Source organism: Haemorhous mexicanus, chromosome 4 (assembly GCF_027477595.1).
Source record: "Haemorhous mexicanus isolate bHaeMex1 chromosome 4, bHaeMex1.pri, whole genome shotgun sequence".
Lineage (NCBI taxonomy): Eukaryota > Metazoa > Chordata > Aves > Passeriformes > Fringillidae > Haemorhous > Haemorhous mexicanus.
The window spans coordinates 55,096,780-55,118,678 of record NC_082344.1 but is presented as its reverse complement, the minus strand read 5'-3'; the positions used below and the strand labels follow the sequence as shown (position 1 = coordinate 55,118,678).

Sequence of the window (21,899 nt, the reverse complement as noted above, 5' to 3'; positions counted from 1 at the left end):
GTGGCTGACCAAGGATGACATTGTGTAGTGTCTAAGAAGTCTATTTATAAGACACTCTATCTACACACTTTCAGAGGTGAGGCTCAGATTTTTTGAAGAGTACCCTGGGATTTATGGAATACATTCTAGTCATGTCCCCTTTGATGTAAGCCTTTTTGTGCTAAACAAAGATGATACACAATTCAAATTTCATTCAGCGCACCTGCCTTGAACTCTGCTAGTGAAAGCATTTCTATTCAACCAGTAATATTTTTAAATGTTTATTCATATATAGACTATCACTATTAATAAACTCTGTTACTGTGCTTCATTGAGATACAAACTAAATTATGCTCTGTATTCTAGGCCTATTCCTGGTTGCAAGAAGAGATGGGACCAGATTCTGACCCCGTGGTAGTTATAAGATTTTTAGGATCTACTGAAACAAGTACAGATCTGAAGAACATACTTCAAAGCATTTGTGAACAATTAGCAGTCAACTATCGCTGCCTTGTACAAAGTTACCCAAAAAAGATACATGACCTTCGGGACTTGTTCATAAATCTCTTGAATGAGTCTTCATTTCATAGGCCACTGGTGATTATATTTGATGCTTTAGAACAGCTAACAGATAGTGATGATGGTAGAAAGCTCTGGTGGCTTCCCATTCACCTTCCACGTTCAGTACGGATAATTTTGTCAACACTGCCAAACAAGCATGGGATCCTGCAAAAACTGAGGTGCCTTATTCATGAAGAAAGCAACTACATTGAGTTGACTGCAAGGGACAGAAAGATGTGTAGTCAAGTCCTGAAACATCAGCTGCTGCGAGTTAAAAGGAAAGTAACATCAGGGCAACAAATCTATGTCAATGAGGCATTCTCCAAGTGCACACTGCCTATGTTTGTGAACTTAACCTTCAGAGAGGTCAGGCACTGGAGATCTCACAAGGATGTGGATGAGTCCTCCCTCTGTGTTACTGTCCATGAAAGCATAGAGCAGTTGTTTTGGTCACTGGAAAACAAGTGTGGGTCAAGACTATTGTCAAGAGCACTTGGCTACATCACTATGTCCAAATCTGGCCTGAGTGAAATGGAACTGGAGGATATTTTAGCCCTTGACAACAGTGTTATGTGTGAACTGAATGAGAGAGTCAGAGAGAGTAACCCATTGAGAATTCCGTATATATACATTGCAAGACTTAAGGAGGGCTTACAGGGGTATTTAATAGAGCGACAGGTGAAAAATGTAACGCTGCTTCTTTGGGCAAATAGGCACTTGCAACTAATTGCCCAGAAATTGTACCTGCACAATGAAGAAGACTTGCGTGAAATGCACACAGTCATGGCAGAGTATTTCCTTGGAGTTTGGTCAGGTGGACGAAGAAAACCTTTTTACAGCAATGACCAATATCTGAGTGGCTGTCCTGACCACACCAGTAGAGGCCTGAAGGAGGATGAAAAGCACTGCATGGATCAGGCAGCTTTTGACAGGCAGGCTCCAGATCAGCCTTGGGTCTTTCAGTGTAACCCATTGGAACCTGATATCTTTTTTATTAATCACAGAAAAATGACAGAGCTTATTCATCACTTAACAAGGTGTGGACGAACTGATGACCTTCTGTACGGAGTGATCATGAACTTCAGCTGGCTGTACACCATGATTAGAATAGGGCAGTTTGATAAAGCACTTTCTGACATAGAACTAGCTTACACTTACTCTCAAGAAAAGGAGCTGAAATTTCTGGCCAGTACCCTCCGCAGTATAAAGTTCAAAGTAGTAAAATACCCAGGTTCACTCTCCGCCGAATTGCAGCAGAGACTTCTCCCAGTAGTAAGTTCATTGCCCAAACTCAGACATCTCCTCCTAGAATGTGACAAGGATGGACCCAAGTACTGTTCGATCGTCCCTTTGCATTCCTCCATGGATGTGACCTACAGCCCCGAGCGCCTGCCGCTGTCATCCAGCTGCATGCATGTCACTGAGATTTTGCCTACATTTAATCCCAGCACAATTATTGCTGCTTTAGAAAATGGCTCCATTAGCACTTGGGATGTAGAAACCCGCCAATTACTAAGGCAAATTACAACAGCTCCGTCTGTTATCTTAGGGATGAAGCTTACTAGCGATGAAAAGTACCTTGTAGTAGCTACAACAAACAACACTCTTTTGGTATATGATAACATAAATTCCTGTCTTCTTTCTGAGGTGGAAATTAAGGGGTCAAAACACTGTGGAATTGCAGGGGACTCCAGTTTCATAAATGGATTTACATTATCAGTCAACCATGCGCTTGCTTGGCTGGAGGCCAGTAAAGATGTTACTGTAATAGATCTGCTTTACGGTTGGCCTCTCTATCACTTCCACTGCTGGTACGAAGTGACCTGCGTGCAGTGTTCTCCAGATGGAGTTTATGCATTCTGCGGGCAGTATTTGAACACCGCAACCATTTTCCACTTGGGCAGTGGAGAGAAGCTGACCACTGTGACCTCTGAATTTTCAAGTGGGTTTGTGAAATTCCTTCTCATTTTAGACACAGCCCAAGAAATGGTGATGGTGGACAGCGAGGGCAGCCTCTCTGTTTGGAATACGGAGGAAATCGCAAAACCCCAGCTTACAGATGACTTTGACTGCAGAAGAGAAGACAGCGAAGTTGTCAGCATAGAGCTTTCTGAAGACCAAAGTGCAATTTTAATTTGTAAGGCTCTCAGCATTGAACTTCTTGACACTCATGTGTGGAAGGTGGCTGAAAAGTTTAGAGCTAAACACAATGAGCGCTTTATATCTGCCGTGTTGTCCAAAAATGGCAACTGTATAATTGCTTCAATGGAAAATACCTCAGCCATTTTTGTTTGGAGGAGAGATACTGGACAGTGCATGGCAAGCTTACAGGAAATCTCAGGAACTATAGTCAGGCTAATTAAATCAAATCATCATAACATGCTGCTATCCTTATCCACCAGTGGTGTCCTTTCTATCTGGGATATAGACATCATAACTGCTATGTCCAATATTGACAAATCTGGCAAACCCATCCAGAGACTGGTGTTGCCAGCCAGAAGTGAATTAATATACACGTTGGATGGATCAGATTCTGTCCATAAGTGGAACTTCAGCACTGGATTTATTGAAGCTGTGTTCAAGCATGAAGGTATTGTTGAAAACTGTGTGCTGACCTCATCTGGAGAGATAATGGTTACATCAGATGATAAATGCAGCCAGTATGTATGGCACACGGTTAGCGGTGAAAATATCTTTCGCATTAATGGACAAAAAATCTCAGAGCTAATGATTACTCACAATGATCAGTTTGTAGTCTCTCTCTGCGAGCAAAATGCATCCAGAGTTTGGCGACTGGCTACAGGACACAGGGTTTGCAATATTTTAGTTGCCTTACAGAATGCATTTATAACAACTGCAAATACATTTGTAGTTGGAATGGCAAAGAACAAAGTTTTGGCAGTGAGTCTCTGGACAGGCAGTATAACAAAGAAGTTTTGCTGTGATGATGGTGCAAGCATTGTGGATATTAAGCTGATACCAGACTGCCCAGATATTATAGTATTTATAACATCTACTGAAAGTGTGAACATCTGGAGCCTTACAGAGGAAGTCATCTGCAGACGTGTACAATTGCCTACCAATTTCTTAAAAAAATTGGAAGACTTTGAAATATCTCCAAATGGGAAGCTAGGAATTATAACCCGTGGTGATGAGAACATCAACGTGCTTGATCTACACAGCGGAAAACTTCGTGTGGTTCACGCTCCGGGTGTCGTCTGGCGGCAGAGGCTGTCTCGTGATGGCCGCTACCTGGTGTACATCTGCTGTCGTGGCGAAGAAGATGATGACAATGGTGCAGTCTCTAGTTTAATAGTAATGAGGCTAGCAGATGGCAAAAACATCGGTGCCTGTTCTCTTTATAAAACTCCCACTTTTCTTGCACTCTCACAGAGACATTTGAACATTATTATTGGATTTGATGATGGAAGTATAGGTACTTACACTGTAGTGGATCGAGTTGATGCTGCACTGAAAATCAAAATTGCTACTTCAAACAGCCGTCAGATTTTCAACAACGCAACACAAGTGATTAGGCCGAAGTGTCACAATTATAGTTTCAAAGTGACTGCAGACTGCATTTGGAGGGAATCAACAGAAGTGTTTGCAAGGGATAGCCCCATTACAGTTACAGAGGCTGAGGTGAGTGAAGCAACACCAACCAAAAGACACAGCTACTGCTATGAGAAAGTGTGCTCAGCCATAGATTGCAGACACAGTTTTGCATCTGACAACTGAGTAACCATCTGGGCGAGCTTATCTGAGTAGTACCCGTGCTTAGGTATGTCTTCTGAATTTATGTAAAAATCAGTGCATTTCTTGGAAGACAGATAGAAACAGCAGAGGGCAGACCAGCTGTTTTTTCCTGTCTTACATTTCTGTAAACATAAAAGCAAACATAAAGCAAATGGGCTGCAGGGTTTTTTTTAATTTCGGAATACAAGGTTTAGTCCAGAATTTCACCAGGGCCTTGATTAAAAATTTCTAGCAATACTATCAAAATTGTTATGCTATTACAGAAGTTAGGTGATCATATCTGTGGTTGACAGACTGTTTTAACTAGAGCTAAAGCTCTAAGTGATTGGTGAGAAGTCAGACCACTATTTTATATTCCAAGTCACCTAGATGGGTCTATAGCTAACAGTCAACTTTATACCCACTTGCAAAAATGTGTTTTTCTGCTTGATGGTGCAATGACAAGATGTCACCTGCCAACCTGGAACACTTGATACATTCCATCATCATTTTAAAAATATCTACTTTTATTTTTCTTTTTAATTGGGTTTAATCTTTGGGCTGAAAGGAGTAAGTGCCAGTCAGCTGCTAACATGTCAGCATGTGAGGCAACAAGTATTTGTTCACCTCAATGAACAGAATGAATGCTTTTTTTTTAAATTGCATGCAGGGATTTCAGGTTTCTGTATTGTGATAAAAATTATAAAAGTCCTGAATACTAAGGGAAGTGTAGGGATTGGGGTTTTATTTTTGGTTTGGGGAAATGTTTTGTCTTCATAGTGTGTATTAGTACAGGTCGTAATGAAAACTTATCAAAGAGAAGGGGCGTTACTGATGAACACTTAAAGACATTGATTTCTTTATGTTAAAAGGTTGCTGTCCATTTTGTTGTAAGAAAGTCTAAAGTATCTCCTATGTCTCCAAAGTAATCCTGGTAGTTTTCAGACATGCCATGTATTAGTCCTTATAACATTTGCCTTAGTATTGTTTCTCTTCTTTCCCATTATAAATACAGATCAAGTGACCAAACACTCAGAGACTGTTTGTGTACCTGCTGAAATATTCCACTAAATGTAAAGGCTGTCAACAGGTCCCTTCTTAGACCAGTTTGTAATGGGTTTTTCTTACTCTCACACGCATACAACCTTCACTTTCTGCTTTAGAAACTGTTCTGAGCCTTTTGTACAGTTTTACCAGTTTCAAGGCAGAAATTGTGAAATAATGACAAATGCTGTAAAAAAAATTTACATTTTCCTAAGTAAAAAAATATACTGGACAACATCTGAAAGCATAAGAAAATTTTCCCCTACTTACATATCTTAAAGATGGCACACCCATGGAAATACTTTCAAATTATTTAAACAGAATAATCTTATTTTTAAAATCAGAATTCCATATCACAAATTTCCCAGAAATGAATGCTAAGCTAGAACTTAATGTAGTGTGTGAATGTTCAATGTACAAGCCAATATAGTATATTAAGTGACTTGAATGATTTTTCCTAACTGGTTTGCAACTAATAGATCATATTGAATGTTTTTATGTAAACTTTGTATTGTTGGGAGAACCTACCCAATCAGAGATTTATATTTTCATAAATGTCAAATTTAGTTAAATTTTGTTACAGAGTTGTTAAATTAGAAATCTATTGCAGTCTTCAAACAAATATACAGTCTTGTGTATGCATTGTTTGTACTAATAAACTGTGGAAGCAGACTTGAGTATGTCCCTTAATTTCATGAAAATTCCACTCTGGCAGAGGGACATGTGGCCTTCACCAGCTTCCTTTGGCCTGTACATAAATAATTTTTAAGGACAGTATTGATAAGGAAAAATTCCAGTATTTCTCCCATTGCAGATAACCAAATCAAGCATTTGAAATACAATGAGATTTGCCAAAAAAACCCCACCCTTCTTAGATGATGTGTATGACTGAATTGCATACTGACAGTATGCAAATCAACAGACTTGAAGGCTTTTGTGACCAACCCAGTAAAAAGCACAAAAAAAGGACCTAAAACCCCAATCCAGTTTAGATCTGTGACGCTATGGGAAGAGGCACCATATTTCCCAGGATCCTGTCCCAAAGGTAGGCAGCTTCCACCTTCTTTCAAACAAAGTGCATGACTTGTGCATTTTGGCCATGAACTCCCTGTCCATTACCTGTGTAATATTGCAAAGCTAGTTCTTTCATTATCTTGGAAGGGTAAAATACATCCTCTGTCTGCCAGGAGAGTGCCTGATTTGGGGTAGTAATGGAGTATAATGTAACCACAGAACCACAGAATATTCTGAGTTGGAAGGGACCCCCAGGGATCATCAAGTCCAACTCTTAGCCTTGCACAGGACACCCCCAAGAATCACACCTTGTGCCTAAACTATCTCATTCAGCTTGCTAGCTTTCTGAATCAATTTCTCAGGGGTCAGACTCCTCACATTGGGCCTATACAGCAGACACAGGGTTCTGAATGGCTTCAGGCTGCTGCTACTTGCTGCTGCAAGTGACTGCTCTGCAGCCCTTCACAAATCTGTCCCCAGATTTGGTACTGAGACAAAGTACTTTCTCCAGTAATGAGCCATCCAAATACCAAGTGCTGTTCTACCCCTACATAGGAATAGTGCAATTTACTTTTTGTTAAGAAGCACTGTTTGCATCTCTAGAACAAAGCTTTCATTTACCTTTTAGATAAAGTGCATCTGTAAACAAGCTCAGGTGGAGTCTGTATTTTCTGACACAGAAGATTCTAGCAATAGGCTGTAGCTGCAAGAAAGCTTTAACAGGGAATTAGCCGGAAATTCTTAGGCAGACAAAGGTAAGCCAGAGGTCAGCTAGAAAAAATATTTTTATCAGTCATTTCCTTTGCACCACAGCTGGGGAATGCATGGCTCGTGACTTCATTTCAAACAGCCTGTGGCCATTCGACTTTTTTTCACATTATTATCAGATAACATCAAAATGTGGGTTAACATGTAGCCTGGAAAAGTTAGCATTCAGAAGGCATTCAGGTTTCAGTGGCTCCCCAGCCCTTATTTTTCCATGATGCACACTCAAGCCCTTTACCTGCAGAAACGAAAGTATTGGCCATTTTGCAATGAGAATTTAAAGCAAATTAAATTGATTGCTGAAATGGTGTTTGTATGCAGAGGGGACTGTTTCAGCTTAAAACCCTGAGAGTTTGCTCTTTGTCAAAAACTATTAATGTGTCTGTATAATACGTCATAAAATGGGTCCTCTGGGGCACTTCCATAAAGCTGTTAACAACAATCTGCATTTTTCATTTTGTTGATTAAAGATTTAAAAATGCCTCTTTCGGTATAAATATTAAGACTGCAAAAGGACAGACTTCTGAAATCTATTTTTACTTCTCCTATGTTTTTAATATAATCATATTTTTTAATATAACCATGAAATTGATCATGTAGTCATCCAAGTGTGGACTAGGGCCTCTGGATAGGTTTCATTAACAAGGGCTTGCTACTAAGAATCATTATAAAGTATGTATGCTACAAATATAACCTATTCGGGTTCTTATAACCTGTTATGGACATTACTCTTCCTAGAACACCACATGGCTGCAGGGACCCCAGTGAGCTACATTTTTTCCTGTGGATTACCTTTCCAGCCTGGTTACAGAACACCATTCCTTGCACTTTGGGGGAAGTCTCCTGAGTTTTATGACATGAACTGATGCTCTCAGTGCGGGTCCAATTCATAATCTCAATTCTCAGTTTCAACAGGAAGGTCAAAGGCTGCAAGAATAGTCATCACTATCCTTCCCAAGGCAGGATTAAGCCTTTTACCATATGTTTCTCCAGAAGGAGCAGTTTGAACCATCACCCTTTTGTGAAAAAGTGTCTTTCACTATCAAGGACAAGTTATACAGTGCTCAATTCACTTGAAAACAGAGGCCAATAAGCAGAAGAGTGTGAGGGAATGTTTCCAGAACAGTATAACATGCTTTTAAAACCACACATTTCCCCAAGTGACTGTTAAAATCTGCCCCTACCAAGCTCTTCTCCCTGCCTCTGCTGTCCTGTCATCCCAGACCTGTGCTGCCCTGTTTGCCAGGGTGGGTGAAGCTCCCATCCCGACTCAGCAGAGCTCCTGATGTGTTCCCAGCTACGGTACACTCTCCATTTGCAGCACCTGCTCTTTTGGTGGTAGTTCACTGGTCTCTCCTCCAGCCTCAGCAGGGAATATACAAAAATGGATTTAAGGCATGTTCACATGTTCCCACTGCCAGAGCTTTCACCACATAGTACTGTATAAATAAAATCATCTGCCTGCTCTCCTACTACATCTCTGATTACACATGCATTTCAGTGCATGTGAGAAAGCTTCTAGACTGAAATAGATCTAGTTAGCATATTTAAAGTGAAATACACAGAATTGCAAGGTGGGAGATGAAGCAAAAGTCCAGACATGCTGTAGCACAGATGAAAACAGAACATCCCCAAAGCTACCGGATAGCTGACATTTGTCTGTATTTTCCCATTGCCTGCTAGTAAATTGCCCAGCACTTCCCACTGTAATATCAAATTGACAATAGCATATGAAGTCATAAAGTTAGCCTTTTAGGCTGCAATTTTTCAAGGCGGCCTTCTATCTCAGCAGGAGCATTCTCCAGAAAACCACAGCCAAAACAGTGGACTAAGGTACAAATGAGATTAGAGGGAAAAGAGGATTTCTGAAGGCTGAACGTCTCAACTACTTTTCCTTTGAAAAAGTGTCACACCCGTGTTATTGAACAAGCACTATGGATTGGTGAGACAAGTGATCATTTCCTGCAGGACACATCCGTGAAAACCTGTCAGGCAATCAACCTCAAAAGATCCCAGCAGTTCTCACGTACTCACAGAAAACGATAGGTTTCAGAAGCACAGCACGGTTGGGATTGCAGGGGCTGGGGAAGAGCTGCTCTCCCACAGGAATACCGGGTGCTGGTTCGAGAAATCTCAAGAATGAGCAATCTGTGGAACAAAAAATACAGCAGCCATGGAAGGGGTCTGAAAAGGGTGCCAAGGAGAAGGGGGAAGGCAGCCTCACGGTGTTTGCTTTGAGTGGCCTCCTGGCTTCAAACGCAGCTTTTGGACTGGATATTTCTAGGCCTGTTAGCACACCTCATTAGCCCAGCAGCCACAAGAATAATGTAAAATATCACGGAAGGGAAATACCACGGAGCTGGCCATGGGGTGACCTCCGGCTGGGCAGGACCATGAGGCCGGTCCGAGCACTGGCCGTGCTCAGGGCAGCTCACAGCTGCAGATCCGCGCTGAAGGGGCCGCCCTCGACTCTGAGCATCTCCCACCTCCATCACCTTCCCTCACAACCTGGGGATGTGTTAGCCTGACAATTCTTTATTTACTGACCAGAAAGCCTTCGGAGAGTTTAGTGAAGGTTTTGAACAAAGAAACTTCCTGGCTCAAGTCCATTTTCAGCTAAAACTAATCGTTTGCCGGAAAAAAATATTTAAAATGTGCCAAAGACCTGTTGCAGAGCTTTGCAGCATGCTAGCTCCTTGCCTGCAAATGATGCTTGGTCTTCACGTTATGACATAGTTGTCGGCTTAAAACAAGGCTGTCCAAAGCAGCTTTTATTGATTTCTTTGCTGGCACATGCCGTTTCGTTTCGGCCCTGTGTGTGCTGGCTCCTGCAGCGCCAGGCTGGGGCCAGGTGGCGCATCCGAGTCCCTGCTCCGGGCAGGGACCTGCCTGCCCCAGCCAGCTGCTGACGGCAGATCGACAGCCTCGGCTTCAGCTCTCTGCCCGGATCCGGGGAGAAGCACGGCAGAGCAAACCGAGCCCTTGGTGATCTTCATCCAGTACCCTCCTTCCTCAGGGAAGGCGAGGATGCAATCCCTGCAAGGCAGGGAGGCAACTGTAAATCCGGCATTATTTAGAGTGAGAACAGCACGCCTACTCGATACAGCAAACTTCATTTCAGTGCCTCCATGAAGCTTAACACCACCAAAAAAACCAACCAAACAAACAAACAAACAAAAACCACCAAAAAACCACCCCCCCCCAAAAAAAAAAAAAAAAGCACACCACACCAACAACCACACCCTAAGGGATTTAGAGTGTACTAGCGAGAAGGCTGTGTTAGCCCTGCTTAGCACCCCCCAGCTGCGAGACAGGCAATCAGCGCCAGTTCTTTCCAGGAGGTTGTTTCACAGTTTCCAGGTATATCGACGTATGTTAAAGATCACACACGACCCAGGTGCTTGCCTAACTTAAACCTCTCCTCCTGTACAGGGAAAACTCTCTCAACTGCTCGTGGCAACAGAACATCTTTCATATCACTTCTGGAAACACCACACTCAAAGCAAAATAATGTCAGGAAAGTCAGCAGCTTTCAAAGGTAAATGTGACACGATGCCTGCAAATACACCTCAGAGCTGAATTTCTCTTTAGAGAATCATACAAAACAGTGGGGAATAAATGCCATTGCCAGGCAACATGCAACAGAGGAACTTTCTGCCAAATCCCTCCAGCACTGTTTGTGATATAGGGAGCTTTAATTTAAAGAATACGCAAATGGCAGCGTGAGTACACTGACAGGCTCGGGCTTTGTTGTGGTCGTTGTGACTGTCCCGGAGGAAGGGAATTACATGGCACGTGTTCCTCCGCTTCTCCTTCTTTTAACCCTGGCCAGGAAACGGTGAGTTCTATCAGGTTTTTATCCAGCTTGCAGGTAAAGGGTTACAGATTCTAGGAAGTATTAAATGCAAACTTTAAAGGATTTTATTTTCATCTACAGTCACATGATGCCTTAATACCCAATGACACTAACTACAGTGTCTCTTTAAGAGGTCATGCAAACTCCCAAGCTAAACAAGGCATTCTTATATATTTAACATTCAAATGCAGAAGCCAAGCTAAGCCATGGAAGATTGTAATCAGGAAAAGCTACACTTCCTGATCCACACAAAAGCTACAGGTAGGAAAAATTCTTTTAAACTTTTAACATTGTGCTTTCTAGAGAAACTGTTTACAGGGCATATTTTGTATTCTGTTTTCTACCTTTCAAAACAGTCTAAGAACATTATACTGAAAATATCTGATCTCACTTGTTCCACCTGTTGTAGAGTCAGGATTGTTTTTACACTCAGAAATAGACTTGGCTCAGTGAAAATCCAAAGAAAACAATTTTTAAGCCAAACCTATTTAAAAGCAATGTTTTTAGAGATCTCTTGGTTTGAAATGGTTGAGTTGGAGTATGTGGGGTAAAGGAGGAGTTAATATGTCTTTGATGTCTGAAATGAAGGGAATTAGAACTCTTCTAACTTCCTTATATTGTGAATTGAACATTGTTTCACCCACACCAATCCTATTGTATTTTGACGGATTTTACTTCCTCAATGAACTTACAAGATTTCTAAATTCCCCTCCTAGAATTTGGCACATTTAAAAATAAAATCTTACAAAAGCAAATGACAGATAGATGGGGAGTACTACAGTGTTCCATAAAAGAAGAATAAAATAACAAAATGCAGAGTGAGAGGAAAGTCAGTTAAAACCAGTTTATTTTAAATTGAGAAGTTAAATTGCATTAAAGCATATCAGTTTTCACGTGGCATGATAAAGTTTCACTGACAATTACTAGCAATATTGCAGGAGTTCATTTTTTTACTTGCACTGAAGGAGTTTTCCAGGCTACAGTATTAGCATTTTTATCACAAAGATCTTCTCATCACAATTTTTGTTAAGCTGTAATTGTTTTCAGAGTGTGTTCTAAATATTCAGTTTCTTAATACCTCTACAGGAATTTAAAGACTGCATTCTAGATGGCTACACAATCCAAATTTACTAAAGATCTCTAGTGCATCATAGGATTGCCACATCCTGAGGATTCCCACTGCTCAAAAGCAGCAAGTGTTGTTTATTGTTTTCCTCCTACAATGGTTGGGTGTTGATTGCCGGTAATGTCATTTTACCACAGTTCATTCTATAAAACACATCTCTTTTTCTAGTCTTCACATAATGATAGGATGTGCTAAAAGAAGTGGAGAATGATAATACCTGAAGCAACTTGCTTCAGATAAGCTCTCAACTTTCTTTGGGAAAAGAAAGGGGGTTGTCTTTACCAGTATTTAAAATAAATTTGAGCCCAAACAAGTTTACCAGTGGCACTTCAAAAAAGTGTCATTCATTTTCAGGGTGCCCATCTTGAAACATAGTAGGTCTCATGCTGAGGAGGGCTAAGAGGTGAGCACAGCCTAGATCAGCCTGAGCCATGAAGTATCTCTTTATCAAAATCCTTGTACCAACATCCTGACAGAGCAGCTCCCAACTGCACCTATGGGAGTGCAGCAATAAACCACTGCACTTTAAAAGAACTGCTCAGAGTTTACTGTTACTGGCTTCTGAGCCTATATTATTTACAAGAATCTATTTAGAAACTGTTGTAGATAAGGGGCTTATTTGCTAAGCTACATTTATATCTCAGGAGAGGAACACTGCAGCCCCCAAATCAACAGGCAGCCACAGGCTTTTACTGAGAAGAGCATTGCACCCACAGCATGAAAAGCAGCCTGCCATGGCCAGTCTCTTCTAAGAAATGTTTGTACAAGTGGCAGGTGTCACGGTAAACCAGCTTGGTAGCTCAGTAGTTAAATGTGTTGAACATTAATTACACAAAGTGTCCTTGTAGTACGGAAGGTACAAGGCACACTGAAGTTACTCTGTGACCGAAAAGACAGTGGCCATTGAATGAGAGGAAGCCTTCCTTAACTCCTTTCCTAAAGAAAGGAATACAAAGCACTCTAGTAGTTCAGATATTTTTTCATGCCCACAACTTTACTGTTAGTGCGGAAATTCGTACTGCTCTAATTATTACCTTTTATTCTTTTCTGATGAAACAAACAAACCTATTTTCTTGCTTTGTCACATCAATATAGATCCAAATGTAGTGTGGTTTCACAGGGAAGCCACACAAATCAAATACTTCCTGCTAATATCCAAAAGAGAGACATTCATGGAAAATGAGATAATTAGAAACCCAAGGGAGAATTTTTCTCTAGAATTTTGTGGAAAGCCAAGTAAATATAAAAATCAAAACACTATCAGAAGTTTAGAATAGTTTTCTCTTTACCCCAAAGCTAAGATAAGCATTGATCAAAAGGCCATCCAGATCTTCCAGTTTGCAGATCTCAGGGAACTTGCACCACATTTAAGGCTAGGACTGAAAATCAACCTGATGATTTTTGCACAGCTCTAGGAAGGTGGGAAGACAGGGCAAATCTTCAAGTGATGGGAATCGTGACTTCCTTCCTTGAAAATCCTGCTTAAAAGTGGTTCACCATGCAAGGCAAACATTTGTGAGTGTTGAGGCCCGTCTCCAACCACACTGTTGTTTGTACCTGACCTCAAGGAAACAAACTTGCTAGAAGTATTTGCTCTCAGACTTAACTGAATGAAAGCTAAGGAAAGCCTTTCTTCACGTCTTTCAGGAAGGGATGGTCTTTTGCTGTGTTTGAACTGTATCCAGTTAAACATGGCCTCAGCATTGTCTACATCTTTCACTGATGCTGCTTCACAAAGGACAGGGGAGGGGAAACAATCCACTGAAACATGATGAAATGTAGTCAGGCAATTAATATCTGTTTGGAACTTAAAATTTCTCCTTCGGACCCAGTCTTTCTGAGGATTATGTATGATCACCTGTCAGCAGAGTATGCCCATGCCTTCCACACAACAGTGATGGTGGGGAGGGCATGGCTGACCAGAGCAGGTGGCCAAATCCCACTGCTCCTTAACCAGGAGCTCCTCATTTAGCACCTGATCGTGCTGCAGTCCAAAACCAGCATGATGTCAAAACTTCATGTCCAAGCAATGATGCATGAAAATTGTTGATTTTTGCTGACCTACAGAACCGGGCTGGCAAGCAGGAGGTATTGCTAAGGAGAACAGGTACAAAACACAACGTAATTTTACTTATTGAAAGTTTGATATCAAAATGCATAAAATAATTGAGTTACCGTAGAAAGGTCAAAAGGGATTGCTGGAAAGGGAGAAAAAAAAAAGAAGCCATTTTCCTGTAAGTTCTCCTCTGGGTCACTTTCCTTTAGTCACATGGAGGAACTTTAAAATTTTATTAAGAACTGAGTACATTGCGTGGAGACCAAACATTTAATCACTTACAGCAGGAGGCAGGGGGAAAAAGGCACAAGTTGGGGTTTTTTTTCTGTGTGACTTTTTTCCTGTCTTCCATTTTTATACAAGTTTATTTAACTCTCTTTTTTTTCACTTTCATCACAGATGTTTTGCTGCAAAGGCACAGATGCTTTCTGGTTAGAAAAATATTTCTGGTTGAATATTCTATTATTAATTCACACAAGTTACTTTTCCATTTAGGACAGCAAGGAAGAGTAAGCCTTCTTCTTGGAGCTTACTCTTTTTAATGTTACCAGCTTGACCTTGTTCAACTTTGCATCACTTCAAGCTTTTTAATGTAGTTATGTTTTTCTATTAAAGAGCAGTTATTTGTATGAATTTGTGTAAACAAGGTCCAATGCCTTGCTGTTGCAGGCAGTATTCTGAAGGAGCTGAATAACAAGTGTACCCCATATCAAGAATAACACACACCCAATGACTAAAACCCCTTTCAGTATGAAATCCACCCTGGGAACTCTTCTCACTGGTTCCAGTAGGATCAGTATCAAACCCTCATGTTGCCAACAGAGGAAAGGAGAAAAGAAATAACCTGATGCAGATGGGGCCAGTGCTACCCAGCACAGTGCTGCCAGCAGAAACAGCATGGCATCAGCACGGGTTTGCCTGCGCTGGACAGAAGCTCTCCAGACCATAACAAAACATATTATTTCACATCTGCCCAATCTGCCATGCTCAGAGCAGGTGCATCTGGATGTTAAGGCCCTTTTCCAGGCAGGTTAGTATTGATGTCCTCTTATGATACACTCTGATGCAGAGCATCTGCCAGCAGCCTTCAGGCAGGAGAGGCAGGGAGTGACCCAGATGAGCCGTGTGGAGCCGCATGTCCACAGTCCTGAGGGCCCACCCGACTGCAGGTCTCTTCCTCCCCGACTACCTACCCTCCCCACTGAACTTATTGTATGTGTAGACTGGATTATATTTCTCACAATCACTTTCCCCTTCAACCCACAGCCACTTTGAAACTCTGTGTTTATCAGCAGTCGATTTGGGAGTGCCCAGTTTTATCTACTTTATTAAGCACCTGAGCTTTGTGCAACAGCCTAGAATGCAGAAGCACCACCCTGGCACAGCCACCCAGCAATTTCCTCCTCTCCCTTCTGGCTGTGTGCTCCCTCCCACAGCTGAGTTGGTGCAGAAATCCCCCCACCAGGACCCAGGCCCACTGTGCAGGGGCACCTCCCAGTCCTGGCACTGCAGCCCACAGCCAATCCAGGCTCCCTTACCAGCTGCTCCACTTGCCCAGGCAGTGAATCCACGCTGTCCCATTACGGTACAGGCAGTTTATTACCTCCAAAAAAAGTGTTAGCCACTCTTCCTCTCTCATGGCAAGCAAGCTTGATAGCAATTGCACTAACATGACTTTAACACTACACATTTCCATGGAGCTATTCTTCTCATCTACTTCTGATCTACTCATAGTAAAAGAAGCCTAAACCTCAGGCTAATTCATGCTCTTGAAATAAGTTGGCAGTCTCATTCACCTATAGCTCAGTGGAAAACAAGCAGTTGCTGTCAGCTGTCAGGAACCTGAATCAAGCTTTGTTAAGGCCTCCTCTGTCTCTATTTCTGGTTTGGGTGTGGCATGGAAAAAACAATATTTACCATCTCAGTAGCTGTGCCCTTTGTGTATTTGTTTTTATATTCCCTTTCCCCATGTGAATTTAGCAGATGTTGCATGGCTTGGGATCAGCCCTGAATTCTGTTGTCAGAGTACGTGCATGTCTCCACTGAACATTAGCAGTGAATAGGCAATATCTGCACAGAAAAGATCATACAGATTCAGCTGCCAGGCACCATTTCAGGGGCAAATGCAGATAAAGACATAAATACCAAGAATACCATAAGATTTCATTTTCAATGTAAATGAAACAAAAAACTACAGCCGTCAGCCCTGAATGGAAGGCTACCAGAGGCCCAAGGAGCTACCACCACATACCACATCCAATTTTTGTCTTTTTAACATCTCTTTTTAAATTAAAATCACTTGGGAGTGTTTTCCATTGCTTTGGATGAATGCACACAGATTGCTAAAAGGCTAATTCGTATATACTTTAAAAACTAATGCTCTGTGCAATTATCACAATAATTACCTTCTATAAAACATTTCCATTCACTTTTTGTTTATGTAGAGTAAGAACATAGGGATTTGCTAGGGTTCAGATGATAAAATAACCTCAAAGACAGTTTAAGAAAACAGAGGAAAGCCAGGAGCAAAAAGCTAGATGGCAGGGAAAGGTCAGCTTGCTGTTTTCACAGCCAATTACCAGTACCTGGTATCCATCAAACTACAGCCTCAGCTTTCCTTCATTTCCCTGACATCCTTCCACAATAAAGCTTTACAGTGGCACCACCAAAATCAGGGTGGCTGGACTTTCCTCCTGGAGAGTGAAACTATTTGTCCCAGAGCACATAGCTAGCTAGATTTTCCATGTGGGGGAAAGCCAGGTTTGAGAAGCAAGGAGGTAAATCAGCCCCCATCTCTGGGTAGGAGGCAGAATTTGAACCCAAGTCTCCCAAATGCCCTAAGAGCCAAATCTGCCTCTAGAGACTAACACTCATTAAAAATCCGACCCAGTGACTTTCTTGTCAGAAGGCAAGATGTCAGATTGACCAATAAATAAAGTTCCAACACAAGCAGCAGATATTTGCTTTATGACAGTGTGACCTGAGACACACCATTTACAGTCCCTGGAGCAAGGAGTTCTGCTGGAAATGTCAGCCTGGTGTACAGCATCGTGAACAACTCCACAGGCAAAACATACTCCAGCAAATTAGACCTGATTGTGCAATCTTCATTGATAGTTTTGGTGAATATAGCCCATTCATTTCCACAGGATTAAAGGAAGAAAAAAAAATTACTAAGCTGTCTTGATGCCAGACAAACTAAGTCTTTTAAGGCAACTTTCCTATAGTTTTCAAGTATTGTTTTACTGAGAGACTAAAAAAGGTTGCAAATGCAATCAAGATCAGCAATTCAATAATACTACAGAAATGCAGCTGTATTTCACTGCTATCTCACCATTATCACATTTTAGCAACATTTGGACCTTTTTCCTGCAGTGGTCAATACTTTGGATCTGCCTTGTTCTGAGAAATAGTTATTGTAATTATAATGTAAGAGCTCTTTGCTCTTGTTCATGGAATTGTTGTATGTAATCATTCCCTTAGCCACCCATCATCACTCAATGTCTGTGAAGGAAATTGGTTTAAAATAACCAAATAGAAAAGTTCACCTGCACTCTAAAGAGCTCTAGATTAAATTGTCTCTATGCCTTACACTTTAATCTAAGTGATGTATGTAAAAGCAAAGAAAAGCCCATTGAATCAAAAAGAATTCATGTAAGAGAAAAAGTCATAAAAAGGCCTTTAATAAAAGTATTGTAGAGTCATTGCTTGAAAATTTTTGAGTATGAGTTATAATTGTTTTGAGTATTTTTCTGTTTTAAAAAGTTTGTCATCCATTTTCACAGTCTTCTGTAACTATGCTTTTCTACTCTCTGACCAATCTTTGTGTCAAATGTTCAGGAACAACGAGGTTTAAAAAAGCATCCTGGTATTTTTTCCACACTTGTTATGTAAAAGTAGCCTTGTGTGGGAGAGCATCTTGAGCAGCGAATCTGGGGGAAATGACACACCCTACTCCACCACCACCACCTCTCCCCCCCAAAAAAGGTGAAAGAAAAATAAATGCATAAGGTGTTTTAATATCTTTCAGGCTGTCTGAGAGAAAACGCTGATAAAATCTGACAAGGAAGCTGAATTACACAGCTTATACTGTTTTAGGAGGACTGCTAATTTTAGTGCACATACTTGATTCTTCACAAACATCCCCACAGGTGTCTAGGTCTAAGCAGTTCTAGATTTCAGGCTGCAAGATTGTCTGAGAAACACCAAGCCAGGCACACTCCAGCCTCACCATTCACTGAAGTACCTGATCACAAACAATTGCTGCCCCTAACATGCCAGGTATTTATGTGAACTCTGGACTACCAAGACCTGACATAATTACCAATATTATTATTTTGCTCACAGAATAAACTAAATTTGCTCCCACAACCTGTAAAATTCTTCTTATGAGGAAAGCATCTTCTCCAGGTGTCACAATGCAAGCCGTATAACTTATCTGGATTTCATGTTATGATCCAATTAAAAAGCAACAGGAATAAGGAATAATGAAGAAAGTGATAAAATTATGTTTATCACTGTTATCATACAGGACAACTCGGAGAGGTTTGTTTTTTGAAATGAGCAAAATCAATTTTTTCTTTCAAACCTGACTCCTCTGCACCAAGTATATTGTTCTCCAGGTTTCGCTTTCATTTCTCAAAATCCATTATTCTGTGTATGCCTTAGCCCAAACATTGTGCCCTGTGCATAACTGTCTGATTCTCAGACCTGCTAGGAACTATGAATTTGGCAGGTGGCCAAGCTGTAAATTCATCATCTTCTGTTTCAGTCTTGCCAGGAAAATATAGGTTTTGTCTGAACAATGAATTCATAGCATGTGCTTTGTGGGTCATACCTACTCCTTTGTAGGACTCACTTTGGGCTAGCAGAGACAAACCAAGGGTGTAACTCTGCAAACTCGAGCTATTTATAAACAGGTTTCAGTGCCTTTTCCTTCTGTGTCCATTCCAATTTGAAAATCCAGTTATAACTTGAACTCTTACAGCCACAGAAAATGCAATTTTTTCATGTATCCTCTATTCCTCTATAAATTTTCTTTGAAATAGAGAAACCAACATTGTCTCTTTTCCCTGTGGATTCTATTTGCCCTCTAAGAAGTTAAATGTTCATATTTCCCCCCAAATCTGCTGATTCTTTAGCCTGTTAAACTGCCACATATGTTAAAATTGCCTCTGTCAAACAATTATGATGTTTGAAAACCACTGATTCTTCTTATTTTCTGGAATTCTTTTCCATTCTCTGTATCATTCTAGCTTGATGTAAAAAAAAGAGAAATGTGCAAAAAAAAAAAAAAATGCTTTACAAGGCCAGTACTTGAGATGAGCCCCAGAAGCATGGCTTATTGCCAACCTGTGCTTTGCACTGCTGTAACAGCTGCATGAAATGAGTATTTGTTAGCATAAACTTAACCTGTCTGAATTTCTCTAACGTGCATTTAGGACAAAAAATCCAGCAGTGGTATGCTCTGTGCTGCAGGGCTTGTATCCTTCAGTATCATGCCATAAAAGAGCCTGGATTTGTATGTTCTGCTCTTGACATGAAATGAAGATAATAACAGACTGAGATTTCTTTGTTCAGTACAACAGACTTTTTTCCTGGCCTGTACAATTCTGTTTTATCCCACATTCTTGCAGCCTGCACTATTGCTCTGTGCACAGAACTCTCACTGTGCAGTGCAGTGCTCTCTTGGTTGTGCAGCTCACCCAGAGACTGGCACAAACTCTCTAACCCAAAGACTGAGTCTGTTAAGAGCCTCCTGTTTTCTAGATCTGACCTTCTGTTTCCCAACCTGTACAAGTCCACTGCTACACTGCAGGATTTGTTCTTTATTCAGGTTGGTTTGGTTTTCCTCATCTCCATGGCATTCCCAGTAAGGAGTATAATATTCAAAGATACATTTAAAAAGCCTTTTGTGCTCCTTACAGAGCTTTCTGAGTAAGGCTCTGGAAAAGAAAGTTCATTGCAAAAGAAACTACATGAGTAAATATACTACTGCCCAGGAAAAGTCATGCTCCTTCTCCCAAACAAAATGGAAAGGTTAACTCCACCAAGGCCTGCAGATACTGGAGTCCTTCATCCCCAAACCATCCTGTTCATGCAGCTTTTGCAGCTCCTCTGACAGAAGGAAAATTAAGTTTAAATTGGCAAAGACCCTATGCATTTATGCCAGGAAAATCCCACACAATTTGAAATTAATCAATAGCACAGAAACCCCCTCCCACCTACCACATGGAGCCCAGTCTCCAAAAATCTGCAGCCTCTCTCTAGGGTGGTATTTGAAATAAGCCTGTTTGCAGAACTAGCTTCACCCTCCTCCCATGCCCCCTTCCCACACAGAGAGATCTTTTGATACTTTCCTCCCAAGGGAAAAATAGCACACCTATGTGGAAAACAAAGGCTAAAAATGCCTGATTTGAGAAAATCTTCTCCCTACCAAGCCAATTCACTTTTCTCCCACTGAGAAACAATGTATTTTTAGTCCAGCAAAACACAACACAAATATGATTTAGCCTTCATGCCAATAAACCTTTTTGAAAGACCTGGTGAGAAAGGCTTTCCTGAAACAGAGCCTAAGCTCTACCCTACTTTTTCCAGGCCCTTCCTTTGCTTTCCAGGAGGCCTGAAGGTCTCCTTAAGGAAGCAAGACAGCAATTGATTACCACAAAGCTTTCCATGAATGGCCTTTTGGACCATCTGGGTGAGACACCTGCAAGGTGTCACCTCCAAGGTGTTTCTTACTCACAGTGTACAATTACCCAGCTCCCACCCTGTTTTGGGGTTTTGCCCCCTCCCTCCTGCAGGGTTTTCCCAAGCAAGGAGGCTCCAGGTGCTGTCTCTGAGCTGCCAAGAGAGGTTTGCAACATTTCCTTGTTTGTGTTACAGCAGCATCTACAAGCATCACAAGGGATTAAGGCCTCACTGCTTTGCTTGTCCCAGACACACCTAATAACACACACCAGGTTTAAACCATATTTAAACATTTATAGATTACCAGACTGTTCCAGATTGGATCCAGCCTTCCAGCACAGCCTTATTTAAGGGAGAAAAAGGAGGCACAACCCAATCCCATCTTGCTTACTGTTAAAAAATACATTATCCCTGAGAAATAAATGCTCTGGGTTTTAATCCCTTTGGGTTCAGGAGGCGCATAATTGCAGGTACCTGAAATCCCACATGATGGATGTCATCAGGTGGCTATTGCACAACCTGTGGTGACCCCTGCCTCACGTGGCTTTGGCAGCAGTGGGTTCCGGTGTCTGCATGGGCATGAGGTGGCTCTGAGCTCACCCAGAACAGCAGGGACTCTCCAAAGTAGAGGAAACACCAGGTTTGTGAGCTTTAGGTTGCTTTGAATAATGTAGCTGTCAAGCTGCCTTGTTCAGACAGAAGGGATCTGCCAGTGGCATGCTGCTGTCAAGCCCAGTAACAGGACTTAAGACAACTAAACAGATTTTGCTAGGCAGTGTCTCATGCATAAAAAAACTAATATCCCATACAGCTAGGCAGGGAATTGTGAATTGTTCTGCCATGGAATGGCACTTGACTGCAGCTGGAGCTGGACCAGAGCTGTGTCCCATGGACCCCTCCTGCAGTGCACACACATCTAGAATAGCACAGGGGACAGGCAGGCAGTGCCAGCAGGAAGCACAACCAGACTGCTGGGAGTTAGTCAGGCCTGTTAATCACAAAGCTGTCCTCCCCAATCATTGCTCCACCCAAAACACACTGCTAATTGCCCTCATGTTAATGTTTGCCACCTG

At 41.5% G+C, this 21,899-nt stretch overlaps 2 protein-coding genes across 8 annotated transcripts in view; both read left to right on the top strand.

The window, feature by feature from the left end:
- The window catches only part of NWD2 (NACHT and WD repeat domain containing 2), a 36,130-nt gene extending 30,139 nt beyond the window's left edge, over positions 1-5,991 (top strand). Inside the window, exon 7 of the mRNA XM_059845671.1 lies at positions 346-5,991. Coding sequence (XP_059701654.1) covers positions 346-4,278 — 3,933 coding nt within the window. The 3' untranslated portion in view covers positions 4,279-5,991. The remainder of the gene's footprint in view (positions 1-345) is intronic.
- Positions 5,992-11,001: 5,010 nt separating this feature from the next.
- C4H4orf19 (chromosome 4 C4orf19 homolog) overlaps positions 11,002-21,899 on the top strand; it is a 40,733-nt gene continuing 29,835 nt past the window's right edge. For 3 of the 7 annotated variants that reach the window (XM_059845026.1, XM_059845025.1, XM_059845023.1), the window contains exon 1: positions 11,047-11,215. The gene's annotated coding sequence lies outside the window, so the exon portion shown is untranslated. Of the gene's footprint in view, positions 11,216-21,899 lie in introns of all 7 variants that reach the window. The other 4 variants (XM_059845024.1, XM_059845022.1, XR_009486274.1 and 1 more) reach the window with 3 other exon arrangements.